This window comes from Aspergillus puulaauensis, chromosome 2, assembly GCF_016861865.1.
Source record: "Aspergillus puulaauensis MK2 DNA, chromosome 2, nearly complete sequence".
NCBI lineage: Eukaryota > Fungi > Ascomycota > Eurotiomycetes > Eurotiales > Aspergillaceae > Aspergillus > Aspergillus puulaauensis.
Window position 1 is genome coordinate 1979268 of NC_054858.1, and position 11080 is coordinate 1990347.

At 51.1% G+C, this 11080-nt stretch overlaps 4 protein-coding genes across 4 annotated transcripts; 2 read left to right on the forward strand and 2 right to left on the reverse strand.

Annotated features, from left to right (window-relative positions):
* Positions 1 to 1749: 1749 nt before the first annotated feature.
* APUU_20823S (fungal specific transcription factor domain-containing protein) lies at positions 1750 to 3356 on the forward strand (the record flags this gene model as incomplete). Its single annotated transcript, XM_041699507.1, has 3 exons — positions 1750 to 1828; positions 1883 to 2772; positions 2883 to 3356. The coding sequence occupies 3 exons, from the start codon at positions 1750 to 1752 to the stop codon at positions 3354 to 3356; spliced, it is 1443 nt and encodes a 480-aa protein (XP_041552585.1).
* A 472-nt stretch (positions 3357 to 3828) lies between these two features.
* APUU_20824S (DUF3455 domain-containing protein) lies at positions 3829 to 4894 on the forward strand (the record flags this gene model as incomplete). Its single annotated transcript, XM_041699509.1, has 2 exons — positions 3829 to 4713; positions 4787 to 4894. The coding sequence occupies 2 exons, from the start codon at positions 3829 to 3831 to the stop codon at positions 4892 to 4894; spliced, it is 993 nt and encodes a 330-aa protein (XP_041552586.1).
* Positions 4895 to 6367: 1473 nt separating this feature from the next.
* Positions 6368 to 7216, reverse strand: APUU_20825A (SAP domain-containing protein; the record flags this gene model as incomplete). The annotated part of the gene is made up of 1 exon (XM_041699510.1): positions 6368 to 7216. One exon carries the CDS (start codon positions 7214 to 7216, stop codon positions 6368 to 6370), a length of 849 nt encoding a protein of 282 aa, XP_041552587.1.
* Positions 7217 to 9164: 1948 nt separating this feature from the next.
* Positions 9165 to 9557, reverse strand: APUU_20826A (uncharacterized protein; the record flags this gene model as incomplete). Its single annotated transcript, XM_041699511.1, has 1 exon — positions 9165 to 9557. The coding sequence occupies one exon, from the start codon at positions 9555 to 9557 to the stop codon at positions 9165 to 9167; it is 393 nt and encodes a 130-aa protein (XP_041552588.1).
* Positions 9558 to 11080: the final 1523 nt, after the last annotated feature.

The following is an 11080-nucleotide window of genomic DNA, read 5'->3' on the forward strand; positions in this document are numbered from 1 at the left end:
TTTTTTGTGTTTTCTCCCGATGGAGGTCCGGTTTGCTTCGTTTCCTTTCTCTCGTTAGACTAGGGTGTTTGGTTTCGGTCGTTTTGTGAGGCATGGGGGGTTCCTGTTATTATTCTGATACCAATGGGTTGCGTCAGTCACGTTTGAATTCTGTTCTTGCGTTTCCGTGACATGGGTTTCTTTTCGTTCGTTCGGGCGCCCGGATCATCACGACGACGGGCAATCATCATCTACTATTTCTTCTCAACGTTTATCTTGCCACTTCTTGCGGGAAACTGGCTCTCGAACTTGGATGGATATTCCAAATTGCTAAGGAGTTCGTTGGTATCCGGGAACAAAAGCTGGGAACACAGCGATTCTTTGTTGCTCTTTTTTGCCTGAACCTTGCTGTGTTTGTTGGGAGACTGACACGATTTGTGTCACCTACTGTCGCTACTACTACGATATTGTCTAATTTAGATGCGCGAAAAGGCATAATAATATGGGCTCGCCTGATTTGGGCACCTGCTCTTCTCAGTCGGTCTGATTTGTATATAGATGCCCAGCAATATATATCTGCCTTAAAAGCGAATCCGTTTCCAAACTCTATAATGCACACTGTAGGCGTATCTTCAACCGAGCTCAAATTCGAAATTAACGCCGTTTTCCCTTGTGCGACACAATAGCGTCCGTGCTTAGTGAGCCCTTTGTGATATCTGAAAATGCGGCCATCCAGGAAGACAGGTTACGAGTGCATATTGGAAGCTAAAACGCGTACCTGCCTCGATAAGTGCTGGACGCAGAGCAGGATGGAATTGTGTTGTGGAAGACGAGATGGATAGAGAGGATAGTTTGTTATGAACCTATGGATCTTTCCCATCCCGCCTTCTTCCCGCCCCGCAAAAAGCCGACGACATCTTTATTTTGTCTCTCTCCCTTAGCTAAAACCACCTATTCTCAGCATCAACCAGAAAATGCCTTCATAACAGCACTTGTCGCTTTTCGAAGCCAACTATGTCCGACGATCAGCGCCCAGCGAAACGTGTTCGACAGGCTTGCGAGCCATGTCGGTTAGTAGTGATTCCTTGACTATTTTGACTCTGGGTGTCCCCCTTCTATCGCGTCGATCATAAGGCTAATGGAACCAGACGCAAAAAGTCGCGCTGCCCTGGAGAAAAGCCAGTATGTTCCTTTTGCGAACGACTAGGCCAGCAATGCATATATGCCCCAGGCGAGGGTGAAATGCCGGCAGCGGACATTGTACGGCTTTCTTCCTTTCATCGGAAAGTGCCTAGTTAGACTAATTCATCCCTGCTCTAGGCGAAACGGTTATCAAGTGTCGAGGACAAGCTGGAGGTGCTGACTCGAAGCCTCAGGTATTCGATCCCTTAGAGTAGAGATGTCGTTCGGATAAGCTTGCATTGGATCGATTTTAACTCTGAGAACCATAGTCGACCGAACTCAACCCCAGAAGTTTCAGTTTCAGTTTCACGCCCGGCCCTCGTGCAGCAACAGAGCGAGCACGGGTATGAGCAGCCAAATCTGCAGCAGAATGATCTCTCAACCATTGCGCATCTCTTCCTAACCTGCTGCAACTACCAGCCGCTCCCGCTTTTCCATCCTGATGGGTTTGTTGAAACGCTGGAGGGCCGCGACCCGGAATTGATCCTGGCAATCCATGCTGTCGGCCTGCGGTTTGGGCGTAGTCCTGATGGTAGTGACCTGCGGCCTTATATCGCAGATTGTTCGCGCCGAGCACGAACTCTTGTGATGGAGCGTGTTGGCCGTGGGCCTTTGGAGCTCTCGACCTTGCAGACGCTCTGTCTTTTGGCCTTGTTTGATTTCACTGGTACCGGTCCCTAGCTTGTATTCTTGATATATAATTGGCATTGACGATTTGAAGTGGGCAACAACGTCCAGGCTGGGTTGCATTTGAATATGGCGACGTATTTGGCCCAGAGTGTCAATACGGCGGGAGAGACCCTGGGCACTTTGTCTTCTGACCCGGATGAGAAACGGAGATGTCTTTGGAGCATCTATCTTCTCCAAAACCTCCAAGGAGATGGGGTGCAAATGGCTCGACTTATTGCGGGTGTGCGGACCCCGTTTGATACCGGATCCGGGTTGTCTCCTACCTATGATTTAGGTTCCATGCCGGAAACCATGCCACTTAGTTCTTCGAAGGAGGATCTTGACCTAGTCTCTTATGCGATTCAAGTGGGCGAGGTTTGGTCCATGGCCATGGCGTATGCTGCGAGTCGAGTCGAACCGGATGCACCGGCGCCGTGGTCACCACGCTCCGACTATTCCATCGTCACGTACCGCCACATGGAGTTCGATAGCCAGGTGCCCCTGAAGTATCGCTACGACGCCAACAGATTCCACGAGCACCGCCTGCATGAGTTGAACCAACATCGCGAATACTGGGGTCCGTGGCTGTTCACACAGTTCCTCTACCTGGCTATCCCTTGTCTTCTAAACCACCCGTTCCTGTTATCAAGGAGGCTGCGCAGCTTCCGACATACCATGCCGCAGTCCTTTATCCGACAGTCATTCGAGACCATTACCAACAATGCCGCGTGGATCCTGCACCTAATTGATCTGATTGAGCACAAAGGGTTCGAGGTCTGCGACCCAACGCTTGCCCACTGTGTGCTTATCGTGGCCACGATCCACCTCCAACATAGTTTTGTCGAGGACCCGAGCTTTCGGGAGAAAGCGCGAAGGGGGTTTACGAAATGCGTCCGATTTCTTCATCCATTGGCGCAGCGATGGCCACACGTCCAAAACATGGTAGGGCTATGCCACCCAACAGCACTGTTCATCAATGCTATTAATCATTCGGCCATGTTAAGCGCCATTACGGGGAGGCAAGGCAGACTAGGCTAACTGCCCAACTTTAGATTGACCGACTTACTCGACTCCGAGAGAACGTCTCCGCGGGGGACCCTCAAGCATCCCACTCTCGGCAAGCATGGACCACCAACGCCCAGCTTCTCTGGGAACTCTTAGTCTACGACCGTGCAAGCCGATCTCCTCTCCCGAGCCAACTGCTCGGATCGACACTCTCAGATTCCTCGGGACGATTGACAGCTCGCATGACCCCAGACCCGAATTTTCCTTTAGTAGGATCGGCAGGGATCACTGGGCATAAAACGGTTGCCAAGGAGATCTACACGCACCCTCCAGAGACGGTTACAACACCGCCAGCAGTCCAGGCCGAAGCGCCGGCCGCGGTTGTACCTTCGATAGATCTCGACCCGTTCGGTATGATTGGAGACCCCACACTGGAGGGAATAACGGACCACATGTTTTTAGAACCTGAGAGTTATGGTCGAGCAATTGAAGATTGGTGGGAAGGCGATGCCTTAATCTAGTGGCTGAGTTACTGAAAGACGGATAGCTCGTCGCCAATCATCTGCACAGCGAATTTTGCCGGGAATCTGGACCAACATCTCCAACGGGATGAATTGTCGAAAGAATAGAGACGAAGGAAGCTATGAACAAGCCACCTCCAACAACGTGGCAAGGCGCAGACCAAGACCAACCCTGGTGTTGGAAAATTCATCGTTGTCGGAACCGCTGGCGCGAACTCGGCGGCTAGATTTCAATGTTGTTGGGTCTGCCTCGCTCCCGAAAACAGTTTCACTGGAGAATTCACACCTTCGCCATTAACAACCAGAATGAATGGAAACGATCTAGAATTGTTTGTTATTCACTTATTAAACTGCATGGGGAAAGGTGTGCTCCACGTGAGACCGCAGCACTGCCGTGTTTGGTGGTGTTTCTGCGTACGACCCAGATCAAACCAACAAGGTTTGGAGAAGCGCCGCCTAAATTGCAGTGCATATGAATGCAGGTGTGCAGGTATGTAATATTTGGCGTTGGGCTGAATTGGAATACAGATGGGCCCTTCGCCAGACTAGTTTTGAATCTAGGGGGATACATGTATCCATCGTTTGGGGTGGTCTATATAAGAGGCCAGGGTCTATTCTTTCCCTGATGTTTTTAACAACACAAATCTACATCCGACTTCGAGAAGCCCCATCTTCTTGTGATCTATTCAAGAGCCTTAAGACCACCATAGTCACCATGTGGATAGCTTCCTTTGTTTCGCTCCTCCTCCTCTCGGCCACCGCTGCGGGCGCCCTACCAACCAACCTCCCTCGAGACGCATCGTCCTATTCATATCTATTCGAAAATGCCCCCGATGACCTCAAACTAATCAACTGCCCACTCGGAAACTCGGTTCACTTCCCCGAATCGACCCTGCCAGCTCCATCCAAAGGCCTAGAGCTCAAGTTCATGACCATCGGCCGCGGAACCCAGAACTACACCTGCCCCGCAAACAACAACACCGCGAAACCCAAAGCCACCGGTGCAACCGCAAACCTCTTCGATGCATCCTGTATCGCAGCTCTACACATAGACAGCGACTCCGGAAACCAATCCCCCATACATATCGTCCCTGACGTCCTCAAACCCATCGCAATGGGCACTGTGGATTTCCTAGCTGATATGCTAAGACGCACCCGGGGTCAGAATATGGAAATTGGAAAGCATTATTTTACTGCAGACGGGGTGCCCTTTTTCGACCTTCGCTCGCAACATTCGTCCAATGATTGGCTGTCTTGCCAGAAGGAAGCTGAGATTTCCGCGCCTGAGAGGCCCGGAAACGAAGGTAATGAGGACGTGGCATGGCTGAAGCTGAAGCACGTTGACGGAGGCTTGAATGTGAGTACCCCCTTTACTTGTTGACTAGACATTCTTCTATATGTTCATACTGTATGCTAATACTTGTTTCTAGGAGGTTTACCGCCTACATACAGCCGGCGGCGCGCCACCTGCTACATGCGAGGGCGTCTCTGGAGAGTTTACGGTGGATTATGCAGCCGAGTATTGGTTCTATGGTTGATTGAGAGCATAAAGTACTTTGAGATCGGTGGCATTTCCTGCATTTACCTAGGTGGTGTTGATCTTTTTAAACTTTCTTTTCATTCTGGCGCACACAGCATCCTATCGGGTGGACGAGTCTTTTACTCTAGCATTAACTTTGGGAAGACGACAAACTGCGCAATGAATCACCATATCTATAGCATGAATCCCTCGTACTTGGCCCGTACGTTGGCCGATACCTTAGCCCGTCCTCCGAACCCATTTACCGTACTAGGCAGATGGTCGCACTTTCCTAACCAGGTTATTGCGACTATATTCCATCATGATATAGTTATAGGGCAAGTGCCATGGGGTGCAGTGGTGAGTGCATGCTGGGTCGTCCCTTCCCTGTTTTACCTCTCTAGGTGATCGTACCTCCCAACTTAGGTATTATCGTAACTAGATATATAGGGCAAGAGCGATGAAACCGGTTGGTTCGCACCTTCCCGTCCCTTCCCACCCCCAAAATATAGTTTGGGAATGGCTCCTTCTACATTCCTACCTACTTGTTAGATAGCTGTTCGCTCCTTCCTGTCTCAATGACTTGTAGAGAAGTACAATTTCATCGCCCGCAGTCCCCCGCCCTCCATTACGCTTTCCCATCCTGTGCCGTCACGGCCGGATATCTTCCACCTGAGTTTCATGGTCCTCTTTACTCCACCTGCATCCCATTCATTCTGCCCTTTTGGACTTTGTGTAAAATAAAATAAGCCTTGCCCATTGTGACACATTGAACCTGAACTCTCCCGCGCACATAGGATTATCTGGCTCAACTCCGTCACCAGTGAACGAGGCAGCGAAGGGTGTGAGCAAAAGAGTGAATTCCCCCAATCAAAGTTTGCTGCTATGCACTGCAGAGCTTGAACCCAAAATCTCCTACGAGCTACATAAATGCAATATTGACTAACCGTGAGGAGGACTGAAGTGAGCTGATGTGTCGGGGGTGTCCGGTTCACATATCGATTTCCCGATTTGGTGAAGGATGGAGCCTGGATGGTCGGGACTTTAATATCTTCTAGCCTCGAAGTCCGCTTTTTTATACGGATATTTGGTGGGACGACAGTTATGGCGGTAGGACAGACAGCGTCCTACTTAATACCCGACTTAGGTGGCCATATAGCTGGTAGGGTGTATGCCCTAAACGCGGGCTCTCCAGTGGTATTTGCTCAATTACTTGTAGTGAAGGGAACCTTGATATCATCAATTCTGACCTGCAGATAAAGTGACACGATTCTCTGAAAATCGACTATCAAGCTACGAGTATTACGGTACACCCACGAAATAAAGCACACCTGAAGCGACCTCAAAAGCCCAATGAACAACGCAACATGGATATCAGAATTCTTTCCATAACGCCAAATCAGATTCACAACATAGAAAGTAATAAATAAGACAATAGATATAGGAAATTTAGCCGAAATGAATGCATCCATCATTGAGAGACTCGACGCGATTACGCGGCGGCTGCGAAGCGCTTCTTCCGAGCCTCCAAAGCCGCCTTGTCCTTTTCGCTCAAGCCATTCGCCGCGGCGTTATTCGTACTACTCTTCTGACTTTGGCCCTGCTTCTGGTTCTGACCCTGGTTGCGGTTGCCACGCCCACGGTTGCGCTGGTTGTTCCGTCCCTGGAAGTTCCGTCTCTTACCACCACGACCACCTTGCTCGTTGTCACCGTGGCCTCGCTTCCGTGATCGCTCCGGCAGAGCCTGGTCAAGTCGGCTAACACTTTCAACACTGGGGGCTTCTTCATCAGCGGTTCCAAACCGCTTAGCCCGCTCAAGCTTCTTCTCCGCACTGTCGATCGCAGCCTGAGATTCCTCCGTGATACCAAACTTCTCTGCTCGAGCCTTACGCTTCTTCAATTCCTCTTCAAGGTCTGTCACAGAAAGACCGATTGAGAAGTTAGGCGCCGGCTTCTCTTCGGCAGGTTGTTGAGCTTCCTGCTCCTCTGCTGTTCCTGCAGCTGCAGCCTCTGCGCCGCCTTCCTGAGCCGCTTCCGCGCTCTGGGCTGCCTCCTCTGTTTTCGTTCCTTCAGCCTGGGGGGCTGCGCTCTCAGCAGGAGCAGGAGCCGCAGCCTCAGCGGGTTTCGCGGCCGCGGCAGCACCAGCGGTAGGAACCTCATCATCCTCCCAGTCGATTACATCGTCGGCGTTCTCGGTCTGGGCGGGCGCAGCGGTGCTCGCGTTGTCGTTTTCCTGGAGGCGGGAAACCATATCGGCCTTCTTCCCGCCATGAGGGAGGCCTCGAGACTTGAGGATCTCGACAAGCTCTGCGTTTGTTTTCTTAGCGTAGTCGGTAGCCATTGCGAGGAAATGAGGTGTCAATGGAGGGGGTTCGGTGTTCTAAGGGTCGAAATGTTCTGTCGCTGGGACGAAAGGGTTTTTGAGCTTGGTAAGGAAAAGTCAGCGTTGAGCTGGCGCAGGGAAATATATGTGTAGAAGATGCTTTAAATAGATCTGCGCATTATTGAATGGGCGGTTTGGTGATAGAGGGAAGTGTTGGTGAAAGAGATGCTCATAAAGAACCCTTTCATCCAACCGTTCGGCCTGAACGCGTTGACGCGGTTTCCAGGAGCTCGAGTCACGTGTATCACGTGATTCAATTTCCTTTCTTCGGCGATAAAGAAATGCAGCCTCAGGCTGCGAATATACTGAGCTACAAACTATTGTATTCCCATTGGGAAGTGCAGGCGACAAGAACCTGCTTTTTCTGAATGGTCTCCGGTCAACATGGCTTCCAAAACCAGTGCTGTATACCTAGTCTCGAACCCTCCCGGTCAACAGCCTCGCGCCTAACTCTTCACCCTGACTCGAGTGGAAACACGTCAACAGCACCCACGCAGGGATCTTGATCTCGGAATCGGCGACCGCGAGACAGCTTAAGCCTTAAGCGCCTCGGACAATTACAAAAAGCGACGATCTGAGCTTATCCACGTCGGAGCTCCCGAGGGGATGACAGCTGGAAGACGGGAAGCTCGACTGATGTGGCAGACGTTCTGTGGTTGTGGCGAGGCTTGCCCTGCGTCATTGGACGGGCACTGCCACAGATCTGGCTGCGTGGCTCAGCCGTATTTGCACTAGCCTCGTGTCTGACAAGTGACTCGACTTTTCGTCCTTGACTGTTTGGGTTTAGTGTATTTTAATGGGTTTGGAAGTATACAGCGACGTTTACTGACACTTGAGGTCGGGGTCCTGATGTGGTTTCGGAAAAGAATCCGCTTTGCAAGACACGGAAGCCTAAGCACCGTTTCTGCTTCCTCAGTCTGTCATGGGCGGCAAGATTCGAGAAAGCGTGCCCCGGATAAGTCCTAACATGCCTCATCTATCAGTAGAGTAATCGAGCCATCTTTCACCGAGTCAAAGTTGACGGTTACTCCCAAAGGTGTTATTAAGATTGTCACCCAAGCGATACTATTGGTCAATTCTCTTCATGAAGTGGCCAGAGAGACTGGATATACACTGGGTGCGAAGGTTAGGTACTTTGACTGTCAAGGAGCAAAGTCAAAACGGGATGACAATTGGATGACGAGGGCTTTCGCGGAGGAGACAACGACGGAAAGGATAGGATCTGAACAGAAGAGTAGGTAGGTCTAAATCCTATTGTACAGTATGCACTGAGATGATTTAGCACTACGAAGGGTGAGTGATAAGATTGTGACACAAAGAATAATGGGCTCATCTGCATAGTGGCAATATTGGTATGAATTTATTATGTTAATGCATCTGGATACGTAGTACTGAGTACAGCGTATATTTAATAAATTAGATCTTCAGTCGGTGAGAGCGGAGCGGCATTGGAAAACCGGTCTTGGATACCACAAGCGACCACGTGCGGATCGCGTTGGGGTGCTGGAGAGCGATAATTGATTTGGAGTTGGATGTTATCACCACCCGCAGGTATTCAGCTCTGCCTCCAGTGATCGACTTGCAATCGGTGTATCCCGTGTCGTCCACTCTCTATCGTCATTCCTTGATTAATGAGTCACGGGGCGACAAGCACAGCTGAACTGAACTGCGGCGCGGCAAGCGGTTCCTGCAGGAGACCCGATCGACGCTTTGGCTGCAGCTTCACTGGCGACTGGCGACTGACGACTGGGACACCGTGGTCGATGCTTTGCATGCTCTCTCAACCGCAGGATGCGAAGAAGGAAATATACATAACAAACTTTAACTAGCATGTTCTCCTGATCCAATTCTCCGATTGGGATTTAAGACTACTGATTGGCTTCGGTGGCTGAAATTGACATCCTTGTCAATTCCCCGTTGAACGGTTTGATTTACCGCCATCTCCACTTGGGACCCTCCAGCATCGCCATGGCCTTTCCTTCTTCTGACGAATCCCTTCGCAAGGCTGCCATTTGTTCATCAGACTAAAACTAGGTCCATTGCTCCGCGCCTGTTGGCCGACCAGTCCGAGTCGGCCGTGAACCGCCCAAGGCTCAGTGAAAGGTTTAGCGGCGGATCTGGAGCCCTGGACCCACGGCTCAGCGCGACCCCGGCCATCGCGCAGCGACCACAGAATGACTAGCATCGCCCCAGACTCAACTGCCAGCCGTTCTGTTCCAAACAGCGACTTTCTCTGGTTCACGGCCCGTTCCAACGTAACTTTGAGCGGAGGTCTCAGCGTTAAGTCTAGGATACCCATTCAAGACCATGACTGGCTAGTGGGATGTTCCCAGCATCAACGTTGTATGTGACGGTCCGACTGTTATTGTCCAATCCGGTCTCTGTATAGCGGTTTCTTGGTGCTGGCTGTGTAACGAGGGGTTCGGAGCGAACCTTCCAAATTCTCCGTTTTTGCTTTCTCATCAGGGGTAACCCCTCTGGACAAAGGATGTTGTCTGTTAGCAAAAAAAGTCCCTGAGAAGCCCAGTATGAAACATTCAGAGTGCTGCTTAGCTGAGATAATATCGGCGTTGGAACTGGGGCGCCTTGTCGTACTTACTGCCGCAGTGCGCCTTGCTCGTATGCGTCCCGGGCAGTGGGGTGATGCGAGTTTTCTTTTTTTAGGACCCCAAGACAAGCGAACTGAAAAAACGCGCACCGCTCTGGAGATCGCCTTGATGCATCCTGAGTAGTCGATTCAAGAGGACGAGAGTGCTCCGTAATCCTCTCGTAGCGCCAGAGGGATTGAGATACGAATCAAGTTGTCGTCGGTCTCTCCGGTGGTGATCGACTCTGGTCAGTGACCACCACCTGACCCGCGGCTGACTGTGTCTCCAGAGATTTTCCAACAACTGAGGGAAGAAGTCCGATCCCTCGTCAAATCAGACCACATTACTCCAGAAACACAGACCAAGTAGAGCTCTGAACTACTGCAGAATGCCTGCGCCCATCAAACTCGCGACGCTACAGTCTCAACTAATCGGCGGGTCCAGATTCTGAGAGTATTCCTCTTTTTCTCTATGGCCATTCTGTGAAGGCCGTCGTTGCGCTATCTCCCGCCACTCGCCTGGCTTTACCCTGTCATCTAGCATTATTCAACAGGCTCTGAAGCCGGTGATGCCGCGTCCTCTGGGTTCGCGCCAGTCATTGTATGCAAAATAAGTGAAGGAAGCGGTGGGTCAATATGGCTCTCTCCCGTTTACCCACAGTTTTGTCGCCCTCTGTACCCGTGCACCCAACGGCGTCTGACTGTTGTGTCTGACCCTATCCCCCCTCGAACCACGCTTGAAGCAGTTTGATAATGTGAAGAAAAAATTTGTGCACCTCTTGCGCCAATGATCTTCGCCGTCACACCAACGTCGAATCCGAGACCCGTGTCGATCGCCCACATCGCGCCAGGATCCCTCATCGTCGTCTCTCGATGGATCGTTAGCCTGCGAATAGGGATCTGAGTCCCCCACTAGGCCCAGAAGCCCCAGCAGGGTTGGATTTAGCGCGAGGCACGTTCTCTTGTAGAAAAAGGTCCAGAAGCCAGATCTATCCTGAGTCAAGAGCGCTGCAACACCATTTCTCTCAACCTCTCGTTTTTCGACCGCTACTTTCATTTATTCCTTTTTGTTACACCCGCGGCTGGAAGTCTCAGTATACCCATTCCTGTTCGAGCCTAGCCGCCTTTTGGAAGTACATGCGACCTCTGACGTGGTCGTGCAGACCCAGCTCGGATCTATTTTGCCTTGTTAGCCACATCGGACCTGCCTGTGGCGGAGCGCCTGCATACCTAGC